The sequence below is a fragment of the Trichomonas vaginalis genome, chromosome II, assembly GCF_026262505.1.
Source record: "Trichomonas vaginalis G3 chromosome II, whole genome shotgun sequence".
NCBI lineage: Eukaryota > Parabasalia > Trichomonadida > Trichomonadidae > Trichomonas > Trichomonas vaginalis.
In genome coordinates, this window is record NC_067204.1 from 15,759,905 (window position 1) to 15,772,837 (window position 12,933).

The following is a 12,933-nucleotide window of genomic DNA, read 5'->3' on the forward strand; positions in this document are numbered from 1 at the left end:
ACTTTATGCAGATGACGCGAACACAGGAGTTGACCAGAATATGTTTTCTACCAGAGGAGAAACAGAATGTATGAGCTCCAGTTAAAGAATGCTATGGAACTCAACAGGAAACGTAAGAGACTAGGCGGACATTAGATTTTTACATATAGTAAAATGGGTTTCTTCTAGTAGTATTGGAAACTTTTTCGAAATGTTGGAAGAGGTATATGGAATGGAATAAAATCTGTCGGAAAAGGAATTTGGAACGGAGTCAAAAATATTGGTAAAAGAGTAGGTCAGTTCGTTGGTATTATACCTAAAGACCTGAACCAGAAGAACAAGCTCCTGTTATACAACAGCTGAACCTGCACCACAGTCTAGTTGGCAACCAAATCCAACACCTCAACCGTATTAAAAAATTATATTTTTACCGTTCGATAGTAGTTGTATATGAAATAAGTTCTAAGTAAAACGCATGGTATAATGGAATTATTCTTTTTCTTCCATCTGTAGTAAACCATACTTGAAAGTCTGAAATACTTCCACTTGGTGGTTCGTATAACTTTGTAGGTTTTTCGTAAAAGTCATTTGCCAAGCATAAGAAAGAGTTTTGGGCGCCAGAAAATGAAGCATGAACAATAATAGCAGCTGGGTCGAAAACATTTTCATATGTTCCATTAGGGTTTTCGACTTCATAAAAGTCTGGGTGTACTGGATATGCTGCAGGCTGATTTAACATCCTCATAAATCTATACCATGCCAAGTTGTTATATTTTGTAGAAATATAAACGTTTTCTCCAAGGTCTTCTATTTTATTGATTTTAACAGTTGCATTTTTCCTGTCATAAATAATATCGAGATGGTATTCTCCTTCGTCAATGTTATACTGGTTTGCATATTCAATATAGATATCGTTTATTTTTTCTTGAAAAGCTTGAAGAGTTGTTTCTAAGTTTATAAGCAAACTAACTTGTAAAAGTTTTCCCTGTTCAAATTTCTCATACATACGTTTTTCTTTGTTATAGTATCGAACTTCAAAACCGACCGTAAATGGGAAACCATGTATGGCTTCTGAAATGAACTTCATTCTACGAAAGCCAATAGCTTTTGTGACGGATGGGTCTCTTAACCATCTTAATGGGTAGTCAAAACGATAGCCTTCATGCTTTACGGTATCTGTCTCAAACTTTTGACCGACATTAGTAAAAAGTTCATCTAATGGTTTAGTTGTAGCAACTCTAGAATTTTCTTTTTCTATTGGAAGCATATTTTATCTATAATAAAAATGTCAAATGAAACAGCGTCTATGAGAGAAATACAACACAACCGACAACTCATTATGCAAGCTCTAAATAAGAACACAACAAACTTTTCAAACTATTCTAAGATATCTGAGTCATTGAAAGAAGGAAACTTAAAACTGACAATAAACCCAATGACAGATGAGTTTCTATTTCAAGACAAGAAGAACAATACTGTCTGTATAAATCCAACAAAAGGAACTTTAAACGAGAAACCTATAAATGAACTTCTTTTGAAAGCAGATGTTGACAACAAAGCTGACAAAGAATATGTAGACGATGCAATAGCAAAAGAAGAAGAAAGAGCTAACAATGCTTATGCAACAAAAGAACATACTCATCCTGAACTAGCAGACAAAACATATGTTGACAATAAAATGTCAAGTGAAGTGACAAGAGCTGAAAACGAATATTCTAAAAAGACTCATACACATTCTATATCTGAAATAACAGACTTAAACGTTAGCCTTGAAAAGAAAGCGGATAAGGAATATGTGTCTAGTAAGTTAGAGAAGAAAGCGGATAAGGAATATGTGGATGAAAAAGATAATGAAATTAAAGAAAGGGTTGAATGGTATCATGAATGGACATCGAAGATTTTAAAAACTAAAGCCGATACAGGATGGGTTTCAGGATGTTTAGACCTTAAAGCAGATAAAACTTATGTTAACGATGAGTTAGAGAAGAAAGCAAATAAGACTCATACACATACAAGTTTTACAACTTTTACAGCAGACGACATAATATTGAACTTTGACCTTGGTTCAAGTGCACCTTTAGAGAATCCAAGTACAAGCGTAAAAGATACACTAAACAATTTAGATAACAGTTGCAGGAACATTGAAAGTCATGCCAGAAACTTTGAAGCATATGAACTACCAGCAATGTTAGATAAGAAGGCTGACAAAACAGAGCTTCAAACATTAAAGACTGAAATACTTCAAACATTATATCCTGCAGGCTCTATTTATACGTCAATGAATTCAACAAATCCAGCAACAGTTTTAGGTTTTGGAACTTGGACTCAAATAGTCGACAGGTTTTTGTATTGTGCAAACTCTTCAAAGGAAACAGGTGGAAGTAAAACGATTTCAGGTGAAAATTTACCTGCACACAGTCACTACATAGATTTAAGTACATCTCAAGCAGGTTGGCATAAGCATAGATATTGGGATTGGTCAGCAATGACAAAAGGTAAAGGATATGATGTTAAAGACAACGTTAAGTTTGCTATAAATTGTTACTGGAGTAACACTGAGGGAGGAGGAAACCATACACATCACGTTTCAGGATATACGCAAACAACGGGACAAAGTAAAGAATATATGCCACCTTACATGACAGTTTACGCATGGTATAGAATTGCTTAGTCGTCATTTTCAACTTCTTTAGCATATTCGTCAGGAGTTGTCTTATATTTGTTAGGAACTGTCTTTGAAAGTATACCACCTTGAACTTTGACAAGTTTGAAACGAGGTCTGGCAATAGTAGTTTTATCTTCTGCTTGCAGTGTGTACATTTTGCCATGTTTGCCTAAAACTTCATAATATTCTCTTGTATACTTTCTTCTATTTTTACGAACACGAATGTGAGTACCTGTCGGGTTCCCATTGTTGTCATAGTCAATAGTATTTTCATATGGGTCGCGTTTAGGTATTTCTATTTTTACTTTGTCACCTTTCTGAAGTTTGAAGCCCGGCATTCTTTCTTGTTTGTCTCTTTTGACTAAATTATTAAATATATAGTCTTTCTCTAAGCCAGGGTTGTTTTTCATTTCTTCGGGGGAGTGGTTTCCCAAACCTTTTTGTTTACGGTTATTGTAAATATTTTAAAACTTGTCTCATCTTTGCCATGGAGAAGTGTCTATATTTGTCGTCATATGACATTTCATTTGCTTCACCACCTTGTGGTTGGTTTAAGTCTCTTAACATTTTTATACAACCGTCAATGACACCAAGAGCAGAATGGTTTTGGTCGACAATGAAATATTGGTTTACATTTTTTGAACGCAGATAGTTTTTTACATCATCTGATTTGAAAGAACTTTCACAGTCAGATGTCAGTTTTGTTGGATGGTATTTGTCAACGAATATTGTCAAAGCAGTTTTCACATCTAAAATATTTTTGGACCATAATGGTATGGCTTCACAGTATCTTGTGTTTTGACCGACAAATATTAGCCAGTATGGTGGTCCATCTGTTCTAACTCTCGGAATGTTTTCCAAGATATCCATAAACCAAGCATTTGGTGTTGAACTAAAGATTTTTACCATGAGTGCTTTCTTTGTCGCTTTAGAAACATAGGGGTCCTTGTTTGGATTCGTCATTTTTTAACTCATAAGAAATGGGTTTATTTGGCGCATTAGCAGGAGTTGCATCCAGATTTTTGCCCGCAGTGGGAACAATAGCCAGAGGTGTATTTGGAGTTGGAAGGAAGATTTTGAGTACATTAGGTATACTTAAAGAGAAAGCACAACCTATTATACAAACTGTACAGAAAGGTTGGGATGTAGCACGAGATGCAACAAATCTTATTCCAAATCCTGAAACAAGAGGAAAAGTTCAAGGATGGATGGACAATGTAGGAAGACAAGCAGGAAACTATTATAACAAAGCAAATGACTATATAACCAAGCAGGACACTATATGGACCAAGGTGAAGAGATTCTTTAACAGAGGATATAACCATGCACAACAATGGGTAAACAATAACCAACCTCAACCGCCTCAAACGTGGGGAATGTAAAGTTTTTTACTGAGATGAAATGAAACAATACAGCATTGAGACAAATGGGTTCAAGATGGATTTGTCGACTTCCAGCAGTTACCACGTGTTTGTCAAGTTCTTCCTATACCTCAGGAAGTTTTAGACCGACTTAAAAAACAACAACAACCAGTTGAAAACAAACCAAACTAAATTTTTTACTGAGATGAAATGACCGAAGAAGTTGAAACGGTAGATTTGACACCACAAACAAAAAGTTCAGAACATTGTCAAAACCTGTCAAAGAACTTACAGATGAAGAGAAAAATTCAATAATAGAAAGTGCCAGGTCTGGAAATACAAACCCTAACTACAAAGTCACTTTTCATAAAAATGGAACGGCAAGTATCTCAAAAAAGAAACAGACTCTCACAAATAAAATATTGAAGTCTGAAGGAGCTTTCGAGACAACAGATGGAAAAGTTTACTTCACTGACCAACAGTTCATTATAGAACATCTCATTGACTTAGAGTCGAAATATTCTAAACTTTACAACAAACACAAAAAGTTGAAAGGAAAACAAAAACAAATGGCATATGATATTTATGAAGATGTTGACGACACAACTGTTCCTGCAAGTGAAGTAAAGTCAGAGAAACCGAAAAGTGACGAAAAACCGATAGAAGAAGAAAAACCAAAAACTGAAGATAAACCAAAACCAAAGTTTAGTTTGGAAACTAAACCAAGTCAACCTCATTAGCTGGTATGGGTTGGCGTCAAAGACTTATGGCAGCAGGCGGTTATGTAAAGTAAAGAAAAAATATTTTTTTATTTTTATAAAAATGCCCCCATATAGAATGGATAGAAAATCTGCTAGAATAAAAGCAGAGTTGCAAAGATATGGTTGGAGAGTTTCGAAGAAGTTTAAATATAGGAAGGGAAGACCCATAAAAGTCTATGACAAATTGTCTGGTCTTCGCTACGAAATGGATTTGGAAACAGCACGTGCCAATTATCCAAACAGACCTCAAGTTGAAGGAAACTTGTTTGTTAGATGAGAAATATGAAATTCACTGTTGTGAGTCATTTGAAGTCAGAAACAAAAAGACAAAAAGAGTTTTAAGCGAATGGGAGCGAAATGACGGATGTGCTATTATGAAGATGGGTGGAAAACACTATCTTAAACATGTTGTCATTGCAACTCATTTTATACTGAATCCTAACAATTTACCTTTTGTAGACCATATAAACCATATAAGAAAACGACAATAGACTTGAAAACTTACGTTGGGTCACTCGTTCTGAAAACAATAAGAACAAAGGCAAATTTGGAGATATTGTATTCGAATTTGTCGACGAACTAGAAGATGAAACAATTGAAATTACAGACTATGGCAAGCATACGTTTGAGTTTTACTACTATAGCGAAGAACAAGACTCTTTCTACTTTTATACCGGCGTAAACTATAGGAAATTACAAGTATATTTTACTAAGGCGGGCTATGCTTATGTAAACACTAGAGATACAGATGGAAAATACGTTCAAATACTTCTTAACAAATTCAAGAAGCTATATGGCATACCATTTTTAAAACAATATATTTTTACATATATTAAATGCTTCAGGTTGAAAAACAAAGAACAAAAGTAGCAGATACAAAACCGTTAGACTATATCTTTACAAATGCTGGTAGGACTATTTCAGATGAAGAAATTTCATCCCGAGCATACAGGTTTGACTATCCAGTTCGTTGGCTTCAAAGTCCTTCAGATGCAAAGGCAATAGGATTTAGAAGAGTTTTGTTTTCAAATAGAACTAACGCATTTATGTTCGCAGTATATTTTCATGGGCAGTATAAAGGTTCTGATGGTCTAATAGACAAATTTGACGAAATGAGAATCTTTACAGTTCGTTCAGACGAAAGTCTTGAAAAACTCTAAATGACTTTCAAACTCAAATGAACAAATATTATTGGGAATTTCAAGAAAAATACGACTCTTTACTAAATGGAACATACTATCTGAAACTAGAATATGACAAGATGAACTCCACCGTTTCATTTCAAAAGATTGAAATTAACCTCCAAGAGATACAGAGTTTTATTTTGGAAAGTAGACAACGTTCTTGGGCAAATTTCTTCGGTTACTAAACCAGAACGAACCATTACCACCAGATGTCCATTTAAATTATACTTCCACCAGCAGATTTGACAGTTTATAGAAACGTGTTTGACCCTCAAAATGTTATGTGTCATGCAAGTTTCAGTTCAAGCAACAATAGTTTTCTATGTATTGGTAAGGACCTTTATGACTTTGCTTCTAAATTCTACGAACCACCTAGTAACAGTTTCTCTGACTTTCAAGTTTGGTTCACAACAATGGTGTGCAACATATTATTCCATTGTACTATGACTTTTATCTCGAATTGTCTTTCATATATAACTACGGAAAAGTGCTGAAAAAGTATTGAAAAATAATGTTTATGTTAGCATGTTAGATCTAACACGTTTTCTAACCACTTTTCTAACATCGTAGAAAACTCATGAAAACAATTTATTTTTGACACTTTCACAAAAAAACATAAAAAAGTGAAGTTAAAATGAGATGTTTACTGAACTGGTTGGATGTCGCCTTCACAGGTTATGTAGAATGGTTGACCCGAGAAGTGAAGGAGAGACTGAATTGCCAATTTCATATGGGGTAGGGGGTTCTCCTTGTTTGGTATTTTTATCCAAGGACGTTTGTTTAGGAACTTAACAAGAGCTTCTCTTTTGGCGTCCTTTATGTCGTCGAAAGGAGTGTTTTCTGGTATTCGAATTGGAATTCCAGTCGAAGTCTCGAGCTGAAGTGTAGACCTTCCAGAAATAGTGGTGAACTTGACCTTGGGCTTCATGACCTTGCGCAAGTAGTCTTTTACGCAGTCGTTAATTTCAATTAGGTAAACTGCCTCGTCAAATCCTTCTGGCATTCCGAGTCCTTCCATCCGACAGGAAAATATTTTCCCGACAACTGGAAAAAATTTTCCCGACAACTGGAAAAAATTTTCCTTCCGACAGGAAGAACTCTTCCAGTTGTCCGTCCGTAAACCATTCAAATTTTCGAAAATTGAGAACTTTTTGGTCGAACTTCAGAAAAAGTTCTTCCTTCCAACAGGAAAAGTTTTTCCTTCCGACAGAAAAAGTTTTTCCTTCCGACAGAAAAAGTTCTTCCTTCCGACAGAACCATAACAGTCCCCTCAGCAACCTCAGTTCCAGCAAGTACCTCCGAATTACTACCAATTTCCACCTCAAGGTTACTACCCACCACAAGGCTTCCCGAACTACCCTCCTCAGCCTATGCCTTACTGCCCCAACCCTTGGTTGTTCCAGCAATTCCAATCTCAATCCAAATCGAAGAGAGACCAAGAGTTCGAAGAAGGTCTGAACCGCTTACGCAAAGAGTATGCTACAGCTCCAATTGAGAGAAAGTTGTTCCCGGACCAAAAAATATAATTTAGGTGAAGAGGTTAGATCTAACACGTTTTTTCACCTGTTTTCTCACCCTCATGAATTTGTCATGAATTTCCTTAAGATAGAAAAAATAAAGTTAGTTTTATATAAAATTCATGCAGGAAATTCTTGAGTTTTGGTTGAAAGAATACGGTGGAGCCAAAAGTGGCTCGACCTCAAAACAAGCATTTTATGAGCTTACAAAGGGTGTTATGAATGAATTCAAATGTATTTACATACATCCTGACCTCGTTCATTTTGTTGCTGAATTCAGCAAAAATATAATTTATGTTAACATGTTAGATCTAACACGTTTTCTAACCTGTTTTCTCACCTCATGAATTTTCATGATTTCATCGTACATGCTTTGTCAAGACTTCTTCATCGTAATGAGCGTAAATCAGACAAAAATATAATTTAGGTGAAGAGGTGAGATCTAACACGTTTTTTCACCTGTTTTTTCACCCTCGTGAATTTTCATGATTTCATCGTACATGCTTTGTCAAACATGAACGTACATGCTTTGTCAAGACTTCTTCGTAAATGTTTTGTCAAACATGAACGTACATGCTTTGTCAAGACTTCTTCGTAAATGTTTTGTCAAGACTTCTTCATCGTAATGAGCGTAAATCAGACAAAAATATATTTTAGGTGAAGTGGTTAGATCTAACACGTTTTCTAACACGTTTTCTAACCTCTTGAATTTTCATGAATTTCCTTAAGATAGAAAAAATAAAGTTAGTTTTATTTTATTTATTCTTCATTTTTTTGTATAAAAGATATGATTTCAGGGATTTTTTTGACGAAGTGTTAGTCTTCACTTCGTCAAAAATAACAGTTATATAATGAAAAAGTGTCATTTTTTTGTATAAAAGATATGATTTCAGGGATTTTTTTGACGAAGTGTAAAACTTCACTTCGTCAAAAATAACAGTTATATAATGAAAAAGTGTCATTTTTTTGTATTTGACGAGAATGTCGGGTAGATGGTTAGATCTAACACGTTTTCTAACCACTTTTCTAACATGGTCTAAAACTCTCGAAAATCATGAATTTTTGACATTTTCCTTATGAAAGAAAAATAACGCTAATTTTTTTCTAAGAAAAAATTTTTATCTTGTATGTAAAGATATGATTTCAACAATCGGCACAACAACAATTCAAACAACAGCACCAAACTCGTTAGTCATGAATCCTACGTCAATGTTGGTAGAGATGAAAAGCTTCATTCCTTCTTCATATACTTTTGAAACAGAAATCCAGAAGATAAAGCAAGAACTTTTAACAAGTAATTTAGACTGTACCGCACAGGATGAAGAAAATGAACAGTATCTTTATGAAATGCAGGACATTATTGACCATTTGCCTAAACTACCTGAAATCCAACAACAAAAACGCACTATTCCTGAATTTGACGAAATTGAAGTGAAACCAACTGACTCAGTAGAAATAAAGAAGTTCATACGAAAGGTAAATTATGAATTCCTTGGTTTTCATTGCAACCATAAAGTTATGGACAAAGATTGCGACATGGTATATAAGAATGTTTCTGACATATATAAATCTGAAGAATTTAAGACCTACGACCAACTTCTGTTTCGTTGTTGCGCTGAATGTGTTTGGAAATAAGAGATAAAGATAGAAGAGGCAAAGTATGGAACAAACAATAAAACCGCTATGTTTGATGAAAGGAAAACATTGACGCCTTAGTTGTTTATCAGGTTTATTTCAGGTATATAACGCAAAAATGAACCGCAATGTTCTAAATGTAAGCAGCAATTAGGAGATATAACTACTCGTCAAAGAGATAGAAGAATAGAAAGACTATGCGATTAAAGAAAGAAGCAGAAGCCAGCAGAAATAAAATGGACATGTTAGCATTCTCGAACAAAAACTATCAACTAGCGACAGATTTCTTCTATCTGACTCAAGAAGAAGTATAAAAAGATACAGTTCAATATTGTGAAAACTTTATATCTTCGTGAAGAATAGAACGCATACCAAACTGTTTAGGTCTCACGAATTCATAACGTTTACCCATGTTAAAACGTTTTGTGAAAAAACAGGTGAGAAAAAGAGGTGGATGACCACTTCCACTACATTATTTTTTGCTGAATTCAGCAACAAATTTATGAGTTTTGAGTTTTAGACCATGTGAAACGTGAAAACAGGTTAGATCTAAACTATGGTACCTAAATATATTTTTGTCTGATTACACTCATTTTGATGAAATCAATGACCAAAAACATTTACCTCATTTCGATGAAATGCATGGCAAAAATTACGGAAGAAGTTTTATTCTGTGTTGTTGTCAAAAATGTCATGTTTTCACCATTTTCAAAAGTGTTAGTTGGACTGAGGGACCGAGGGACCGAGGGGAGCTGGAGACCCTCATGAATCAAGAGGTGAAAAACATTTACTCATTTCGATATGAATCATGACAAAAATATACGAAGAAGTTATTGTCCTTGTGTTTTGTCAAATGTCATGGTTGTCACCATTCATTTTCAAAAGATGTTAGTGAACGAGGACCGAGGACCTGGTTCCACCTAAAAACATCTACCCTGAAATTCGTGAAAAAATGGCCAATTTCATTATAAAACCTGTTATTTTTTTACAAGAGAACTTTAACACTTCTCAAAAAATCTGAAATCGTGAAAAAATGACCAATTTCATTATATAACTGTTATTTTTTACGAAGAGAACTTTAACACTTCGTCAAAAAATCCCTGAAATCGTGAAAACAATGACCAATTTTCACTTATATAACTGTTATTTTTTTTACGAAGAGAACTTTAACACTTCGTCAAAAAAATCCTGAAATCGTGAAAAAATGACCAAATTTCATTATAACTGTTATTTTTACGAAGAGAACTTTAACACTTCGTCAAAAAAATCCCTAGAATCGTGAAAAATGACAAATTTTCTTATATAACTGTTATTTTTTTTACGAAGAGAAATTTAACCCTTCGTCAAAAACCTGAAATCGTGAAAAAATGACATTCAAATATGTCTATCCTTTTTACGAAGATGACATTTAACACTTCGTAAAAAATTCCTATTGAATCTATAATTTTTATACATGAAAATAGTAAAAATTTGCGGACCGATTTTATTCGGGTCACTAAAACTCATGAAAATGTGAAAAAATGACAAATTTCATTATATAACATGTTTATTTTTTACGAAGAACTTTGACACTTCGTAAAAAATCCTGAAATCAATTCTTTTTACATGAAATCGTGATTCCTTAAGATACAGAAGATAAAGAAAATAAGTTAGTTTTTTTTAAAAAATTTTTTTTATCTTGTATGTAAGAAACAGAAAATGACAAACATTGAGTTTGAAACAGTTGAAGATAGACAATGACACCAATTGGGTTGAATTGGTGATTTAACCGTAGCATACTCAAAGAAATCAACAAATATTCTTGTTTCAGACATATCTAAAACACTATCTGGTAAAGGAAAACATCCCCGTGGGTTAGATATGCTTCTACTCGAGAAATTTTGACAAAAATCCTGAAGCTGTATGATATCGGTAAGCACTTCTATGGAACAAAGCATGATCTCAGTCGACAAAGTTTTGCTATACGCAATAGTTTGTTATGGTTTAGCACCAGTTTTTGGATTAAACTTCATAACATATGGTTCATTCGATACGGAACGTTGCGTGAGGGCTATACTTTAACATCGTTAGAAACGAAGGACTTCAATACAAAGAAGAGATATAAGATAGGAAGACATATAATATAACTCAAGAATGACAGTATAGTAATAGAGTAAAGGTTGTGTTCGTTACGATATGAGAAGCTGCTGAAACGAACTTATTGAAAAGTTTGAGAAAATGATTATTGGTGCCCACGAAAGGTAAGAAACGTTTGAAGTAGATGAGATAGATAAGCTATTAAATATTTGACGAAGTTGCTGAAAATACATCTGTAAAGCGTTATTTTTTGGTCTTTTGTGAAAGTCAGAAAAAACGCTAATTTTTAAAATATTTTTTTTATTTTGTATGTTAGAAACAGATATGAAACAACAGAGAACACAACAACTGCTATCGTTCATGAAGCATAAATGAAGAAATGTAGTACATACAGTATAACAAACAGTACGTCTCATTCGTTCGGTCAAAGACGATATGTACCGATGCAAAGTATTTTGAATGCTCTTCGTTCTACAAAGCAAGCACATCATTGGTTTGAAAACCAAAGACAAAGAACTTTTAGGAAGAATTATCCTCATATGTATGCACCGAGGAAACCGCGGGTAGAACTTCCGTATGAAAAATCGCAAGAATTTGGCTCCTGGTTTGAGAGGGCTGGTATTTGCACATAGACTTCTTGTTAAATGCTGTTGAAGTGTGGCTTCACCTCGTTATGCTTGTTATATTTTGCATGATTGTTAGATGAAATTCATAGACAAGAACGTGAAGAGATGGAAAAAAGAAACTCATGCAAAAGATAATCATTGAATCCAAAGACAAAAGCCTCAGAAAGAATACCACGTTCGGTACCAAAAGGAAAGGAAGAAGACAAATATAAGAGAATCACAATGAGATTATAATAGTTAAGAGATGGAAAATGAATGAAAGAATATGGTATGTTGCATTAGTCAGAAAAAACACAAAAGCTTTTACGACCTTGCTAAGATTTACAAATCTGACAGAAATTGGTTCTATCGCGAAAACTTACCGATTTCAATGACACCAAATGAAGATGTGAAACAAATAGTTCAAGATACGTTACCTCAAACACACTATGATATTAAAGGTTGTACAATTCTTACCTTCCAAGAGATTTGCCTATGAAAGAAAAAAATACAGAGTATTTTGACAACTTCAAACAAGTAGAGTAATGAACCATTTATTTTTCAAGCTTGACTTCAGATGGTCAGTAGCTCATAGTAATTGGTCTTGTCAAATCGTCCAGTCCCTTCGCATTCAGCTCTTCAAATTAAGTTCCTTCGAATTCAATCCTTCTGGCATTCAAGTCTTCCGACAGTAAGTCTCCTTCCGACAGGAAAAATGATTTCCGACACTGACAAAAATTCCTGTCAATGGAAAAAAATTTCCTTCCAACAGGAAAAAAATTTCTGTTGTTCTCCGTAACCATTCAAATTTTCGAAATTGGAGAACTTTTTGGTCTCGACACAGAAAAAAATTTTTCCTTCGACAGGAAAAAAATTTCCCCGACACTGGATTTCTTTCCAACAGAAAAGTCTTCCTTCCACAGGAAAAATATTTTCGACAGACACAAACGAATTGTCCGACGTACCACCACGAGTCATTCCAAAGCCAGAGAACCGACAAGCCGCAGACCACAACAGACTAAGACTAACACTTACATTTTTACGCTTGCTTTTACAATTTGAACTTTGTTTGCGTAGATATGAATTCTGAAGAAGTATGAGGTCTTGTATGACTTTGTACTTCTCCCATAGTTCATGTCTGTCAAACTTA

At 34.3% G+C, this 12,933-nt stretch overlaps 1 protein-coding gene and 4 pseudogenes across 5 annotated transcripts, besides 1 other annotated feature; 3 read left to right on the forward strand and 2 right to left on the reverse strand.

Moving 5' to 3' along the window:
- Nucleotides 1-398: 398 nt before the first annotated feature.
- TVAGG3_0551770 lies at nt 399-1,246 on the reverse strand (annotated as a pseudogene). The gene has a single exon. A coding segment is annotated over exon 1 (848 nt).
- Nucleotides 1,247-1,384: 138 nt separating this feature from the next.
- Nucleotides 1,385-12,933: part of a mobile genetic element that runs on past the window's edge.
- TVAGG3_0551790 lies at nt 4,216-4,731 on the forward strand (annotated as a pseudogene). Its single transcript has one exon. A coding segment is annotated over exon 1 (516 nt).
- On the forward strand, nt 5,010-5,576 carry TVAGG3_0551800 (annotated as a pseudogene). The gene has a single exon. A coding segment is annotated over exon 1 (567 nt).
- TVAGG3_0551810 (uncharacterized protein) lies at nt 6,594-6,968 on the reverse strand (the record flags this gene model as incomplete). The annotated part of the gene is made up of 1 exon (XM_051238198.1): nt 6,594-6,968. One exon carries the CDS (start codon nt 6,966-6,968, stop codon nt 6,594-6,596), a length of 375 nt encoding a protein of 124 aa, XP_051096022.1.
- On the forward strand, nt 7,237-7,494 carry TVAGG3_0551820 (annotated as a pseudogene). Its single transcript has one exon. A coding segment is annotated over exon 1 (258 nt).